Genomic DNA, 16889 nt, shown 5'->3' on the forward strand with positions numbered 1-16889 from the left:
TAAAACATTGAAAATATGTAGTGTGGTTGTAGAATGGCAACATATCTTTTATGTTTGGTCTAATGGCTGACTGTTTTGTTCATTATAGGAGACAATAAAGGGTATGAACCAAGCCAGTAACTGCCCCAAATCAGATGGTGCCTCTGAAGACAATCAGCATTGCACAGACAGTCCACAGCATGACAGTATCTTCCACATTCAGGTATGAAACTGCTCTTTTTTATGTATTTTAATTACAATATACGTTAAGTCCCCACAATGTGCAATGTGCAAGATATATGTGAAGTCCCCATAAAGTATTGTGTATCACAAATGTTTATGAAAGATTCACAAGACTCAGGATGAGAAGTGCTGCACCTCCCCCACAATGTCCCCACATTGTCTTCTAAAAAAAAATCTCTACACTAAGTCCACACACTACACCTATTTTGATCTATTAGGATTTTGTAACAAAATTAATTATTTTAATGACATGTATAACTGTTAGTACGTTTAAACATTGAAAATATGTAGTGTGGTTGTAGAATGGCAACGTATCTTTTATGTTTGGTCTAATGGCTGACTGTTTTGTTCATTATAGGAGACAATAAAGGGTACGAACCAAGCCAGTAACTGCCCCAAATCAGATGGTGCCTCTGAAGACAATCAGCATTGCACAGACAGTTCACAGCATGACAGTATCTTCCACATTCAGGTATGAAACTGCTCTTTTTTTATGTATTTTAATTACCATATACGTTAAGTCCCCACAATGTGCACTGTGCATGATATATGTGAAGTCCCCATGACGTATTGTGTATTACAAATGTTTATGAAAGATTCACAAGACTCAGGATGAGAAGTGCTGCACCTCCCCCACTATGTCCCCACATTGTCTTCTAAAAAAACATTTCTACACTAAGTCCACACACTACACCTATTTTGATCTATTAGGATTTTGTAACAAAATTAATTATTTTAATGACATGTATAACTGTTAGTACATTTAAACATTGAAAATATGTAGTGTGGTTGTAGAATGGCAACATATCTTTTATGTTTGGTCTAATGGCTGACTGTTTTGTTCATTATAGGAGACAATAAAGGGTATGAACCAAGCCAGTAACTGCCCCAAATCAGATGGTGCCTCTGAAGACAATCAGCATTGCACAGACCGTCCACAGCATGACAGTATCTTCCACATTCAGGTATGAAACTGCTCTTTTTTATGTATTTTAATTACAATATACGTTAAGTCCCCACAATGTGCAATGTGCATGATATATGTGAAGTCCCCATAAAGTATTGTGTATCACAAATGTTTATGAAAGATTCACAAGACTCAGGATGAGAGTGCTGCACCTCCCCCACTATGTCCCCACATTGTCTTCTAAAAAAATCTCTACACTAAGTCCACACACTACACCTATTTTGATCTATTAGGATTTTGTAACAAAATTAATTAATTTTAATGTTAGTACATTTAAACTTTGAAATTATGTAGTGTGCTTGCAGAATGCAAACATTACTTTTACATTTGGTCAAATTGCAATCAGACAGTCAGAATTGCACTGCCAGTTCACAGGTTGAGAGTATCTTCCACATTCAGGTATGAAACTGTTCTTTTCAATGTATTTTTATCATAATATCGAATCTCGAATTCCGATCCGCCAAGGTGCCACTGAGCAAAGCACTGTCCCCACACACTTCTCCCCAGGCGCCTTTCATGGCTGCCTACTGCTCACCAAGGGTGATGGGTTAAAAGCAAAGGACACATTTAGTTGTGTGCACATGTGCTGTGTTGCAGTGTATCACAATGACAATCACTTCTCTTTTACTTAATAAACATTAAGTCCCTTCAATGTAAATATATGTGACATCCCTACAAAGTAGAATGTGCTTCACCACTATTGTTGAAAGGTTAATAAGACTCAACAAGTTTTGTGTACGTGCCTCAGCAGGTACCCACGTTGTCTTCTAAAATGAAGGCTTTAGTGAAATAGCTAAGAGACTCCATGGTAGCATGAAATGGAGTCTACAACTGACATAAGTGGCTCAGGTAGTGCAGCTCGTTCAGGATCAAATTCAAATTTTATTTGTCACATACACTGTCATACATGATATGATATGCAGTTTTAACAAAAGTGTTTAAGTGTTAGGATATGTTAGGAAGTGTTCAAGTGTTAGGTATATCAATGCAAGCTATGGCAAGAAGGTTTGTGTAGAGTCCAGAACATGAAGGCACTACCAGGAAACAGGCCAGTACATCAGAAGACATGGAGGAGGCAGTAGAAGGGCAACCCAGCAGCAGGACCGCTACCTCCACCTTTGTGCAAGGAGGAACAGGAGGACCTCTGCCAGAGCCCTGCAAAATGACCTCCAGCAGGCCTCTCTGCTCTGCTCAAATGGTCAGAAACAGACTCCACAAGGGTGGTATGAGGGCCCGATGTCCATAGATTGGGGTTTTGCTTACAGCCCATGTTTGGCATTTGCCAAAGAACAACAAGATTGGCAAATTCGCCACTGGCGCCCTGTGCTCTTCACAGATGAAACCAGGTTCACACAGAGCATATGTGACATGTGACAGTCTGGAGACGCCATGGAGAACATTCTGATGCCTGCAACATCCTCCAGCATGACCAGTGTGGCAGTGGGTCAGTAGTGGTGTGGGGTGGCATTTCTTTAGGGGGGCGCACAACCCTCCATGTGCTCGCCAGATGTAGCTTGACTGCCATTAACTACCGAGATGAGATCTTCAGACCCCATGTGCACATCTGGGACATCATATCTCGCTTCATCTACCAACACCACGTTGCATCACAGACTGTGCAGGAGTTGGCGGATTCTTTAGACCAGGTCTGGGAGGAGATCCCTCAGGAGACCATCCGTCACCTAAACAGGAGCATGTCCAGTCATTGTAGGGAGGTCATAGAGGCACGTGAAGGCCTCATTACTGGGCCTCATTTTTACTTATTTTAAGGACATTACATCAGCCCATAGTTTGTTTTGCCACTTTAATTTTGAGTGTGACTCCAAATCCAGAGCTTCATGGGTTGATAAATTTGATTTTCATCGATAATTTTTGTGTGATTTTGTAGTTAGCACATTCAACTATGTAAAGAAGTATTTAATAAGAATATTTCATTCATTCAGATGTAGGATGTCTTATTTCTGTGTTCCCTTAATTTGTGAGCAGTGTATTTTCTCCAAGAAAGAATCAAATCCTTAACAATTTTGAATGCATTTGTTTTGTGTTTAAGTGGCTCTTGATGTAGAACCACCCATAGATCCTTCTGCAAAAGAAGTCCAGAAATCTTCAATTGAACAAACAACAGAAATAACAAGTACCACAACTACCATGAAAGGTACTGTTTGTTAAACTTCATAGAAAGCCTTTATGAACTTAAAAATCTCTGTTTTTTCTGATGTGCTTTGTTCATTCAGGTCGAAAGGTGGTAAAGAAAAAGAAATGGGACAGTGATGAAATGAATGCAGTTGAAAAGCATCTAAACAGGTTCATCAAAACTTGTACAGTGCCAGGAAAACAACAATGTGAGGCCTGTATAAATGCTGAACCTGTTGCCTTGAAAGACAGGGATTGGTTGTCTGTAAAGTTCTTTGTGAAGAACAAAATCACTACCCTTAAAAGAAGAATGTAAAGTCAGTTATTTTATTTTGTTTGGTATCTTATTTTCTGGTATTTTAGATTTCTGGTTATTACATTTGTTTTAAAAGGATCTTAGAATCTCTTTTTTTTTTTTTTGGAAATGGGTGCAATTCAGTAAAGTGTCTTTGAATCAAATGTAAATATGTACAGAATACTGTTCAGAATGCTACATAAAAATAGCAAAAAAAATAAATATTTTATTCATGTTATTAAATTTTGATCTTTTCATTCATTATAGCTGCATCCCAGCTGTTTCGTCCCCATGTTGTTCACAAGTACCTACATCTTACAGTTAACCAGACAGTTCACTATGTGTGTCTGCTGGTCCTCACAAGTGATGTCTACCAGACAAGGTCCCCAGTTTGTAGGAAAATGTCACATTGCTTTATTAATGTATTTTCTATATTTTAAAGTGACAGACATTTTTAAAGCCTCAAATGAAACATAAATCTATCTTTAGATTTTTCATAAAGCCTTTAGAAATGCACGTCCCCACGATGTGGCATCGTGCATGTAGTCCCCAAATTGCGGCTACACAAGTATGTGTGTGTGTGTGTGTGTATTCTTGCTGAGGGGGGAGCATAAATACAAAAAGGGGGCAGGATGTCAGCACCCTGAGACGTAACCCCGCCCCCTCCGCTGACAAGTTTTTCGTTCATAACTTCCCTCTGGATCAATATATTCTGTCTATCGATATATATCTCTGTCCAGAGGGACGTTGTTACATAACGGAAATTAAGGTCAAACTGAGTTTAAAATGGGAGGAGCCGGATGATTGACAGCTCTCAGTCGTGTTGCTTTCTTAATTGATCTAATTAATCTTGATTAATGTGACCCGTTTGAAAATGGGGCCCCATTAAGTATTGATCGGTTAGCAGCTTACGCGCGCCACTAAAACCCTGATCGCCGTGGGAACGTCTCACCAGACGCCCCTTTTATGAATGAGGCCGACACATGGCCAATGGGACGCCTGCTCCTCCTCGTCTTCTCTCCGGCCGAGGAGCCGTAATTGAATCTTTCCCCCCGTCAACTGTCTCACCAACACGTTTCGGGCGGGAGATCAATTTTTCATTAGTCCCGACACGGACACCGCGCTTTACAGCCAAGCGGTGGCATATGCACCTCACGTGCGGGTACGTGTGCCACCTCCTTCTTAACTTCTCAACAAAGTGCAGTAGTGGCCTGGTAGTGGCCTATGAACCAGGAGTCCCAGGTTCAAACCCACTTACTACCATGGTGTCCCTGAGCAGGACACTTAACCCTGAGTGTCTCCGGGGGGGGACTGTCCCTGGAACTACTGACTGTAGGTCGCTCTGGATAAGGGCGTCTGGTAAATGGCGTAAATGAGACGGAGCTGAAGATGGACTCGACCCTGTGCAGCTGCCACACGCCCAATCCATAAAATCGCAATTATAAGCAATAACGCTGAAACGGCGTCTTGGTTAAACATCGGCAGGTTTTACAGCTTAATGGCTTCTTATTTTCACCTTCGTTATCTTGCCGCGGCCCATCCCGCCAATTAAGCGCCGCCGCCGCCGCCGCCTCCTCCTCGCTGTATTTATGCTAATCGTTTACGGTTTGATCCAAATTGAGTTTCCGCGCAGTAATTGGTCGTCTTTAAGGCTCCGGTGTCTCCCGGTTAACCTCGCCCCGCCCCGCCCCGCCCTGATCCGTTCCGGCGGCCCGGGGAAGCACTTCACTCCCACTCTGCGTCCCAGCGCCGGCAGGAGTGGTTTCTATTAAAACGGTGAAGATCTAATAACGGAGACGGATCGTCCCGTGCCGCCGCCCGCTGTCCTCGGCGGCATCAACCTCCCCATTAGCGGACGTCTCGGGGTTGGTTAAAGGACGTTGGGGACGCAGCTCGGATCGTCTCGGGGCTGGTTAAAGGACATTGGGGACGCGTCTCGGGGCTGGTTAAAGGACGTTGGGGACGCGTCTTGGGGCTGGTTAAAGGACGTTGGGGACGCAGCTCGGATCGTCTCGGGGCTGGTTAAAGGACGTTGGGGACGCAGCTCGGATCGTCTCGGGGCTGGTTAAAGGACATTGGGGACGCGTCTCGGGGCTGGTTAAAGGACGTTGGGGACGCGTCTCGGGGCTGGTTAAAGGACGTTGGGTACGCGTCTCGGGGCTGGTTAAAGGACGTTGGGGACGCGTTTCGGGGCTGGTTAAAGGACGTTGGGGACGCGTTTCGGGGCTGGTTAAAGGACGTTGGGGACGCAGCTCGGATCATCTCGGGGCTGGTTAAAGGACGTTGGGGACGCGTCTTGGGGTTGGTTAAAGGACGTTGGGGACGCAGCTCGGATCGTCTCCGGGCTGGTTAAAGGACATTGGGGACGCGTCTCGGGGCTGGTTAAAGGACGTTGGGGACGCGTCTTGGGGCTGGTTAAAGGACGTTGGGGACGCAGCTCGGATCATCTCGGGGCTGGTTAAAGGACGTTGGGGACGCGTCTTGGGGCTGGTTAAAGGACGTTGGGGACGCAGCTCGGATCGTCTCGGGGCTGGTTAAAGGACGTTGGGGACGCAGCTCGGATCGTCTCGGGGCTGGTTAAAGGACATTGGGGACGCGTCTCGGGGCTGGTTAAAGGACGTTGGGGACGCGTCTCGGGGCTGGTTAAAGGACGTTGGGGACGCAGCTCGGATCGTCTCGGGGCTGGTTAAAGGATGTTGGGGACGCGGCTCGGAGCTGGTTAAAGGACGTTGGGGACACGTCTCAGGGCTGGTTAAAGGACGTTGGGGACACGTCTCAGGGCTGGTTAAAGGACGTTGGGGGACGCGGCTCGGAGCGTTGTAGCCCCTCGGGCCGGAGCGGAGTGTCCCTCGGCCGCTACAGGCGGGCCGTCCCGTCCCCTGGTTAATTAAGCAGCAGCGGCTGGTTCCGGCAGCGTTTGGACGTTGGGGGGCGCGGCTCCAGGCTGGTTAAAGGACGTTGGGGACGCGTCTCGGGGCTGGTTAAAGAACGTTGGGGACACGTCTCGGGGCTGGTTAAAGGACGTTGGGGACACGTCTCGGGGCTGGTTAAAGGACGTTGGGGACGCGTCTCGGGGCTGGTTAAAGGACGTTGGGGACGCGTCTCGGGGCTGGTTAAAGGACGTTGGGGACGCGTCTTTGGGCTGGTTAAAGGCCGGAGCGGAGTGTCCCTCGGCCGCTACAGGCAGGCCGTCCCGTCCCCTGGTTAATTAAGCAGCAGCGGCTGGTTCCGGCAGCGTTTGGACGTTGGGGGGGCGCGGCTCCAGGCTGGTTAAAGGACGTTGGGGACGCGTCTCAGGGCTGGTTAAAGGACGGAGCGGAGTGTCCCTCGGCCGCTACAGGCGGGCCGGCCCGTCCCCTGGTTAATTAAGCAGCAGCGGCTGGTTCCGGCAGCGTTTGGAGTCTCCGTCCAGGACGGTTTCGGGTGACAGGCGCTGTTTTCCTGCTCTGGCCGTCGGGGCTTTTATGCAAATGGCTGAAAAGTGAGAACCTGCAGCCGCTGTGGCTTTGTTGGACGTCTGAATGAACCGGGACACGGGCTGCTGCCGCCGCCAGAGCCGGGTCAAACCGCCCTCGCCAACGATCAAATTCTGCGGGGACCGGGCCAGGTCGGCTCGGTTCAACACACGGCCAGGAGAACCACGGTGTTTAAAACGTGACCGTACCATTAACGTCCGTGGTTCTTGGTATGTTCAAATCAGGACCACAGGTTCTGTCTCTGGCTGGTGGTCGTCTTCTGGTTCTGTGGACCAGCTGGTGGCGGGTTTGCCGTTAGTGCCGTATAGCTTTTGTAACCAATCATCAGTGGTGTTAGTAGTGGGTGAACCAGAAGACCCAGGTTCAAACCCCACCTACTACCATCGTGTCCCTGAGCAGGACACTTAACCCTGAGTGTCTCCAGGGGGGGACTGTCCCTGTAACTACTGACGTCTGGTAAATGCCATAAATGTAAATGTGTTGGTAGACCCGCCCCCAAATACTAGAGCTGAGCAGGGACTCCGGAACTGTGGGACAGCGGAGTGGAAGTGGAGGTTTGGCCCTCAGGAAAGTGGAGACGGAACCCGGGTTCCTGATCAAAGGGGGAAATGCTGAGGAGACGCGCGTTTCCCCACAGGGGGCACGTACCGGGTCCACACTAAGATGTCGGTGTTCCGTTAGTTAAGCCATGTCCGGAACGCGCTGCACGTTCACCAGTCGTCTCACCGAATCTCTGCCGTTTTCTGCAGACAGAGGACATCGAGGAGATCGCGAAGAGGGTCCAAAACCTGCCCAAAGTGAACAAGAACCGGCAACGCGTTGTGGTTTTCACACAAGGCAGCGAGGACACGGTCGCCACAGTAGGTACTGAACGCCCTTTTCACCCGAAACCTTGAGCACGTAGTGGCGGAGACGCTCCGTTACCGGCGGCAGTGAGTGATTTCGTGGCGCCGCTTGGACGCCGCCGGACCTGTATTGGCTTTCTGGCCATTGTGGAGTAATGATCCTCCGCGTGGGGCCATTGCGCTTAGAGGCATTACCGCCGGGGTCGATGTGTTGTGGTAGAACACACAAAGCGCCGGCGTGGCTATCGATAGATTTGTCAAAGGCATTGGAAGAGGGGTTGGGGGTAAAAATGCACATTTTTCATTCGCTAAGAGCTCTAGATGGTAAATGTGGGCGTGGCCGAGGGTTCACTAATGAAACTGATGGACGTAATTTAGGACATTTGGCATCTTTGATTCAGCAACAGCTATCAGGAAATCTGAAGTGAAAGTGAAGTGATTTTCATTGTGAAACACAGCACACGGTGACACGGTGACACGGTGAAACGTGTCCTCTGTATTTAACCATAATTCTGTATTTATCTTTTGTTTAATTAGCATGTTCTTACGTTCACGACAGATTTTATTTATTATCTAGGCCAAAATCACAGACAATTTGTTCTCAATAGGCTTTGACAGTCCCTACAGTTGACATCTGCCACACTTTGACCTTTTATGCACACATGAACAAAAAAAAATGGAGAATCCTTGAGAGAAGGATCAAGGTTGGTATAAAGTAGTCCAACTTGGTGCATTGGAGAATGTATCTGTCCATGTTTGAAGGTTCTGGACAGTGCAGAGTATGTTTTAACTAGTTCAGTGTCTTGGTCCGTTATGATGATATTGGTAATGTTGTTATGACAATACATCGTAGTCATTGAATATTTTGAATGTGATAAGGAAGAGACGAGGTGAGGTGTAAATGCTGGTCATGTGACAATAACAATGAAATACAGTAGAGGCCAAAAGTGTGGACACCTTCCTATTCAGCGCGTTTTCTTTATCTTCATGACCATTTACGTTGGTAGATTCTCACTGAAGGCATCAAAACTATGAATGAACACATGTGGAGTTCTGTACTTAACAAAAAAAGGTGAAATAAGTGAAAACATGTTTTATATTCTAGTTTCTTTGCTCTGATTACTGCTTTACACACTCTTGGTATTCTCTCGATGAGCTTCAAGAGGTCGTCACCTGAAATGCTTCTCCAACAGTCTTGAAGGAGTTCCCAGAGGTGTTTAGCACTTGTTGGTCCAGCTCACCCCAAACATCTGGACTGGGTTCAGGTCCGGTGACTGTGGAGGCCAGGTCCACACTTTTTGTTAAGTCCAGAACTCCACATGTGTTCATTCATAGTTTTGATGCCTTCAGTGAGAATCTACCAACATAAATGGTCATGAAGATAAAGAAAACACGTTGAATGAGAAGGTGTACAAACTTTTGGCCTGTATTGTGTATCATGTTATATTGTTTAAAAATAAAAACAAGACTAAAAATGGTTTACAAGATAAAAACTAGACAAAAAGTCTCTTCAATTTTGTTGACTTTAAATGAGACGAGACGTTATTTCCTCTCGTTTAAACGCATTATTATATCGTTGCTGTTTCCTGCATCTCCCGTCACAGATGACGTCACTTCGGCAATCACAGCATTAGTTAGATTTCAGGATACTTGTGGTGCTTTATCAGATGGTTGGGAGAAAATGATGAAGCGATCTTTGGACTAACTTTCTTTACAATCATGTGGAAAAGAAAACAGAACGTATGTCAAACACGTAACAAATCAGAATGTCTTCCGTGTCTGGAATGGATGTCGAGTATTCTTGAGTCTATAAGGTAACAATAATATAATAATTAGATAACCTTGTTTTAATTATGAAATGGGTTTGACAAAAATAATGTTGTTTTTGTCTGTTCTTGTTGTACTATATTGACTGAGTTAAATAGAACTTTTGGTTGACTAAAATTAGACTAAAATGTCATTGGTTTTCATTCACTTTAATAAAATATTCATGGCTAATTGGGACTAAAATATGACTAAAATGCTCAGACCAACATGTCTACCGAAGCTTGACTGGACTAAAATGAGTCTGGACATGACTAACGAAGACAAAAAATAAAGACTAGAACTAAGTTTTAAGACAAAAACAGCTATAGACAATGGTCCACGTGAAGACCCCTCGGCCTTCAGTAGTTATAGTGTTGGTGGACAGGTTTAAATCAAGCTCACTTAAAACAAAAAAAAAATTCCCAAATGCAAGAAAACAGATACTTACGAGGCCCCGCCCCTGGTAGTCGTGACTGATTTATAGCCCCGCCCCCAGCCTTCAGACAGAGACCGCACACTGCTTCGCCTTCAGAAGAACGGACGTCACCAGACGATGCCACTGTTTGGAGTCATGGGTGTTCAGCCAGGAATCTCGCAACACAAATGATTAATAGCGGCGTTAAAAAGAGAATGAAATATTACTGCTCTGATAAACGCGATCTGTCGTTTTGTTTGCGCCCGCCCCCCCCCCCGACCGTGGGGGTTTGATGCTGCGTTGTCACATTAAACCCTTTTACGGTGATTAAGGGCAGGAGAGGAAACGTCTCCCGCTCGGGTAATTTGCTGAAAGAGATGTAAATTTCTTTCCCGTTCTCCCCGCCTGGACTTCATTTGAAATGTTAAACCAGCCTTTCAGCGGCCCGTTGAAAGGTGGTAATGAAGAGTTCGCCATTAGCTTCGCCGCTGATGGTCCAAGTTTTCCAGCTTTTAATTAAGATTGTGGCACCCAGGTCTAATAAACCGCCGTTCGGCAGGTCGAGGCGCCTCTGATCGCTAATGAGGGCCGGAGAAAGCCTGAGTCGGCTCCCCGGAGGAGCGCCGCGCCAACGCTGCTTCTCCCGTGGGTGCTTCGCGAAATCGGCCGGTTCTGGAAACCTCACCCCTCTCCACCCCATCACTTGTGAGGACAACGTCCAAACTTACAAATAAGTCTCTTTAACATGCAGCATTTCTCGCATACTTTACTAATGTTACGGCATTTATTTTACGGCTTTAGAGAAATAGAAGCAGGCCGTTTAAAAGGGGGAGGAGCCTGTGGGTATGATTGACAGCTGTCACACCCCCTACATCCTCATTCTGGACTATTTAAAACCCCTCCTGTCAATATGCGACGCGCCCCGGTGTAGCACACTGTCTTCGGTTCCCTACCGTTCTCTGCACTCCTAATACCCCAGGCGTGACCACGCCCACTACCAACACCACTTTATATTATCATTTTTTACATTGAACCTTTGTTTCTGTTACAGGTAAGCACACTTGAAAGTACGTTTTAATTAAAACCAGCGTGCCTCTTTTTCCTCCTTCATAGAGCGAAACATTTTGGGACCACTTTTTAAAATGAGCTCCCAACTCCCACAGGCGCTTATAATTAGAGTAGCAGGTTCCAGCAAATCAGACCAATCAGATTTTATTAAAGCCATTTAATCAAAGCACATATTTACAAATTGATGCCTCGCCAGGAATTGATCTACAAAATCATAATTACAAAAAATAATGTACATGTGTATATGTACAGTGTGGCAGTGAAGTGTTGGTGAGGTGGTCATATTAGTGCTAGATCCTTATTAGGGTGGAGAAGGGCATGTAACTGGAGTTCGGTGATGAGCGCGGCTCATCTTGGAGGTGCAGTTTGTACTTTTGGGTGCTTATAAAACGCGGTTTATGACATTGAGCTGTTCTCTTGTCCTTCCTTGTGGAATTTCTGCAATTTAGCCACTTTATACGAGGAAATAACAGGCTGACTTCAGCCCAGATGGCTGTGCTGGATGTCATTTTATAGTCTAATACTCTTTTTTTTTTTTTTTTTTTGGTCCTGCAGTAATGCGTCTCTTTTTTTGTTTGTTACATAATCGTTGCTCAGAACACATTCATTACCTGCTTTTAATTCATCCGTTCTCAGAATGTGCTCTCTGTCCTTCGTTCTGACCTTCAGCGACCGCGGCTGAATTATTTCCACTAACTTGGCGGGCGGAATAAAATAAAACAAGTCGCTCTGACTCGTGGTGATTTCATAAGGCGTCGGCTCCCTGGCAGCCGCCCGCGTTCGAATGCGGTGAATTAAAGATCTGCCTCAGTTTCATTTTCCTGGGGCCGCTCTTCATTTTGACTTCTTTTTGAATCTGAAACTCGGGATTTGTTGAAGACGTGGCGTTAAGATACCTGAATGTTCATTTCATCAGATGGGATTTCAGACCTCCTTCCTCGAACCTTGAAATTCGAACTCCGATATAACAGGTTCCCGCCTGTAGGTCTGTGGTGGCGTGCTCATGCTAAGGCAATCTAGCTCTTTCTTGGTGATGCATTTTCAGGGGCGGAGTCATGCTGCGCTTGACCCCGCCCCCATGTTCCGGGAGTAATTTTGTGCTGTGCACCTAGAAACAAATCTGAATTTCCTTTTACAGACACTTTAATGGGCTCCTCCTCTCCGGGATCCAGATCTTCACACTCCAAAGTGTGAAGAAATGTTCTCACGATGCATTTTGACCCATAGGATCATTTTGCGAAGGTGCGTCCGCACCTTTCCTGAACTCTGGTTGGTATTTTTGGTTCTTATCGAGGGGGAGGAGCTGTTGGCGCCTGCAGAAGAACGTGCATTAGAATGGATTTATTTTTAGGCTGTCGTGTCAGGCCCGTTCGGTTTTGTGACGACAGTAAACACGCCGGGGCCTTCAAAGAACTTTTATGGAGCCCTTTTCCTCTTAAACGTGACTCACTGGTGTATAAACCAGCGGCGCGGCGCAGGAAGAGCCGCCGGGCTACAGGGATGTTTATACGAGCGCCGCAAGGCCGTAATAACAGAGAAAAGCCGCCGCGCCGTTAACACGCAACTGAACTTAATTACCTGCCGAGCGTCAAGCCGCGTTTCGCACGTTACTAAAGACCCGGCGACCGGCTCTCTGGTCTCCGTAAAGACTGACCGTCCTGGACGTTCCGTAAAAAGAGTCCCGGCGAGCCGCATTCATCAAGTAGAGACGCCACGTCATTAATTAACCCGTCCAGAATATGGAATATAACATAAATATTCGAGAGAAGTTTATTTATTTTGTTTTTTTTTAACAACTTTCTCGTGCATGCAGCAAAATATTTACATTTACGGCATTTACCAGACGCCCTTATCCAGAGCGACTTATATTCAGTAGTTACAGGGACAGTCCCCCCCCCTGGGATGGTAGTAACCTAGTAGGTAACACACTCGCCTATGAACCAGAATAAGGGTGTCTGGTAAATGCCGTAAATGTAAATGGAGACACTCAGGTTAACTTTATGTACACTCTGTATATAGGATTTAGTTATTTGCCTATTTATTTCAGTAGATATAGTTATTTATAAACAGCACAAATTCCACAACTTGCACAATAACACGTACACACATCCTGCATATTGTTGTTGTTTTTTCTACTCTGTACTTGAGAGACACCGTCTACCGGAATCAAATTCCTTGTATGTGCTGCACTTACTTGGCCAATAAATACGATTCTGATTCTGAAGTGTCCTGCTCAGGGACACAATGGTAGTAAGTGGGGTTTGAACCTGGGTCTTCTGCCCGCTAGGCTACTACCACCCATATAATAATATGGGGCAGTGGTGGCCTAGCGGTTAAGGAAGCGGCCCTGTAATCAGAAGGTTGCCGGTTCGAATCCCGATCTGCCAGGGTACCACTGAGGTGCCACTGAGCAAAGCACCGTCCCCACATACTGCTCCCCGGGCGCCTGTCATGGTGCCCACTGCTCACTCAGGGTGATGGTTAAATGCAGAGGACACATTTCACTGTGTGCATCGTGTGCTGTGCTGCTGTGTATCACATGTGACAATCACTTCACTTTTTTTTTAATAACTTGTACACACTGTTGTTGTGCTTGTAACGTAACTTGTACGTACTAGAAGATCGTTTCCGCGGACGTTTGGGGCGTAGCGGGCGCGGTGGGATTGAGTCAGTTACGGTCTGTCTGGAAGTCGCCTTGCGATTTTCCTGTCGTGGTCGGAGAGACCCGCTGGATCACATGACACCGGCGTCTAAGTGAGTGTGGCGGCTCAAGCCTTCATATGCTCTACTTTCTGTGTGTGTGTGTGTGTGTGTGTGTGTGTGTTTTCCCCCACTGTTATCTAGGATTATCTTGCTCTCAAGCTCTCGTCTGTCACAAGTAGAAAGAAAATCCCCCGGTAGAGTGATAAATTCCCGCGCCGTGCATCTTCTTCGATGCGTCTGCAAACGCGGCCGTTATTAACGATGCTGAGCGGCGCCGGATTGGCTGGTGCGTTCGGCTTTATTTACTGATGCTCAGGACGCCGGCGTTGCTTCATTCGCTGTTTACACGCTCCTTACGGCTATTTATTTATGAACCCCTCGCAGTTCTGTCCAGGGTAGCCATGCAAACACCATATTTTACCAGATATCGTCGTAAAATGCACAAAATGTTGTCCTCAGTTTAATAGTTGCCTAAAGGTTGTCCTACTAGATCATTATCAGATCGTATTAATCGTATTAAGATATTAAGATCGTATTATGATGAAGTATGTTTATACATTTTTATGCTTTATACATTTTTTTACATTTTTTTTTTACATTTTTACAGCATTTATCAGATGCCCTTATCCAGAGCGACTTACAATCAGTAGTTACAGGGACAGTCCCCCCCCTGGAGCAACTTAGGGTTAAGTGTCTTGCTCAGGGACACAATGGTAGTAAGTGGGGTTTGAACCTGGGTCTTCTTGTTCATAGGCAAGTGTGTTACCCACTAGGCTACTACCATCCTTTATAGATGTAGATTCAATATATGGGCCAGCGGTGGCCTGGCGGTTAAGGAAGCGGCCCCGTAATCAGAAGGTTGCCGGTTCGAATCCCGACCTGCCAAGGTGCCACTGAGGTGCCACCGAGCAAAGCACCGTCCCCACACACTGCTCCCCGGGCGCCATAACCAAGGTTGATGGGTTAAATACAGAGGACAGGTTTCACCGTGTCACCGTGTGCTGTGCTGCTGTGTATCACAATGACAATCACGTCACTTCACTTTCAATTTGTATTTTCCCTTTATGTGAAGATTTCCTGTCTTTCGACCCACGTTGTGCCTCTCCCTCCCTCCTCCAGGCGATAAAGTGACCAGGTTCCCCGTTGTGGACATCGACCAGAGGGACATCGTGGACACCAACGGAGCCGGAGACGCGTTTGTTGGAGGTGAGGCAGCTTTGGCGCTGATGAAAGGACCGTAATTACAGCGTAATAGAGCGGTTATAACAGCACGGTATGTTAATAATTGAGCGGCTTTTACAGAAACAAGCGCCGCTTTCACACTCGCACTCGGCGAGCGCAGCTAGCGCCTCGCCATTGTTTTCCCGTCTCCGCGTTGTCTCCCATGGCGACAGTCCGGCCATGTGCCAGAAGTGCATCGTATTCCGGGATGTAACTCCGGCCGGGCGGTGCATGGGCCGTGGGGGGGTTTTTTAGGCCAGAAACAGACCAGATCCCTCCTTGGCCATTGTGCCGCGAACACAAATCGTTTCCCGAGACGGCCCCGGCGCCTCTGACATCTGCTAATTAGGTTCTTATACTCGTCTCCTCTCATTTCTCGGCAGGGTTCCTCTCAGAGCTGGTCCAGGACAAGCCGCTGGAGCAGTGCATCCGCGCGGGACACTACGCCGCCAACACCATCATCCGGCGTTCCGGGTGCACCTTCCCGGACAAGCCCGACTTCCAATAACACACACACACACACGCCTCCTCGACTAACGCCTGTGTTCCAGATCGCCCGTGCCTCTTCACCGTTTACCGAGTGCGAGTGCGAGCTAACGTAACCGCCACTCGCCGTTTTCACGTCCGCGTTCACGCGGCGCCTGGAAAAGCGGCCGCTTTCATTTAATGGTTCCTTTAACGGAACAAATTGGTTTTAACTTCCGACGCCGGGGACGTGTCTGTCCAGGCCAGTGGTTCTGATGTACCAAATCGTTTATTTCTACGCACAAAATGCACGGGCACAAGCTGATCAATAAACTGTTTTGTTTGCCACTTTGCGTTCGTCCTCATTTATTGAAATCAGAACATTAATATAAAAGAACTTTTTTCACGTGAAGTGACCGAGCGTACCAATGCTTGGATTGCATGTTATGTTTACTAGTCGCGGGCCTGAGCCACCGCTAGGTGGCGCTGTGTTCGTTCAACAGACGAAGAAGACGAATTTCCCTCCCGTTTTCGGTAGTTTTGGTCCACAACTCCGCGCAGGACTGGACGATTTGGAGATGAAATGTTGTTTCGTTGTTTTAGTATATTGCGACCCGTTTTGTCTTTTCTTGCCGATAACATTTTAAACGTTAATTATTTTGTTCACGCCTCAGATGAATGTGAATATTGTTGGTAGGTTTTTTCTGCCCTTTAATCCTGTCAGGTTCCCAGTCCAAGGGTCTTTGGTGGCGGTTAAGGAAGCGGCCCCGTAATCAGGAAGCGGCCCCGATCCGCCCAGGTGCCACTGAGGTGCCACCGAGCAAAGCACCGTCCCCACACACTGCTCCCCGGGCGCCTGTCATGGTGCCCACTGCTCACTCAGGGTGGTGGGTTAAATGCAGAGGACAAATTTCACTGTGTGCAGTGCTGCTGCGTATCACAATGACGATCACTTCCACTTCACATTAAAACGAGGCGTCTGCACCAGAACACGAGCACAGGGGTGAAGGGGTGCGGTCGGGAGCAGGGGTCCGAACTGGTCCCCGTGAGCCGGATCCTTCCGGAAACGAATTAATGCGCGTATGCTAATGCCGGTGGGTGTGGCGGCCAAATTGTAATTATCAGCTTAGTGGCTTTTATTTTTCTCAGCTGCATTTCTTTCTTTCTTCCTTTTTTTGTGGCGTCGCGCACGGATCCGGTTTGAAAAGGGCCGCACTTCTGATTGGACGAGCCCGGGCTCCGTGGCAGCTGGTTCATTTTCCGCTCAAGGTGA

The 16889-nt window shown here is 47.0% G+C and overlaps 1 protein-coding gene and 1 long non-coding RNA gene across 3 annotated transcripts in view; both read left to right on the top strand.

Moving 5' to 3' along the window:
* LOC114778677 (adenosine kinase-like) overlaps positions 1-15964 on the top strand; it is a 102252-nt gene extending 86288 nt beyond the window's left edge. The window contains exons 9-11 of one of the 2 annotated variants that reach the window (XR_003746428.1): positions 7843-7953; positions 15050-15136; positions 15535-15671. Coding sequence is in view for 1 of the 2 variants with exons in the window: in XM_028967161.1 (XP_028822994.1) it covers positions 7843-7957; positions 15050-15136; positions 15535-15659 (327 nt within the window). In the remaining variant the exon portion in view is untranslated. Of the gene's footprint in view, positions 1-7842; positions 7958-15049; positions 15137-15534 lie in introns of both variants that reach the window. The other variant, XM_028967161.1, reaches the window with a different exon arrangement.
* LOC114778711 (uncharacterized) lies at positions 1124-3716 on the top strand. The gene is made up of 3 exons (XR_003746450.1): positions 1124-1187; positions 3240-3344; positions 3424-3716. It is a non-coding gene; the product is annotated as an uncharacterized LOC114778711 (long non-coding RNA).
* Positions 15965-16889: the final 925 nt, after the last annotated feature.

Source organism: Denticeps clupeoides, chromosome 2 (genome assembly GCF_900700375.1).
Source record: "Denticeps clupeoides chromosome 2, fDenClu1.1, whole genome shotgun sequence".
Classification (NCBI taxonomy): Eukaryota; Metazoa; Chordata; class Actinopteri; order Clupeiformes; family Denticipitidae; genus Denticeps; species Denticeps clupeoides.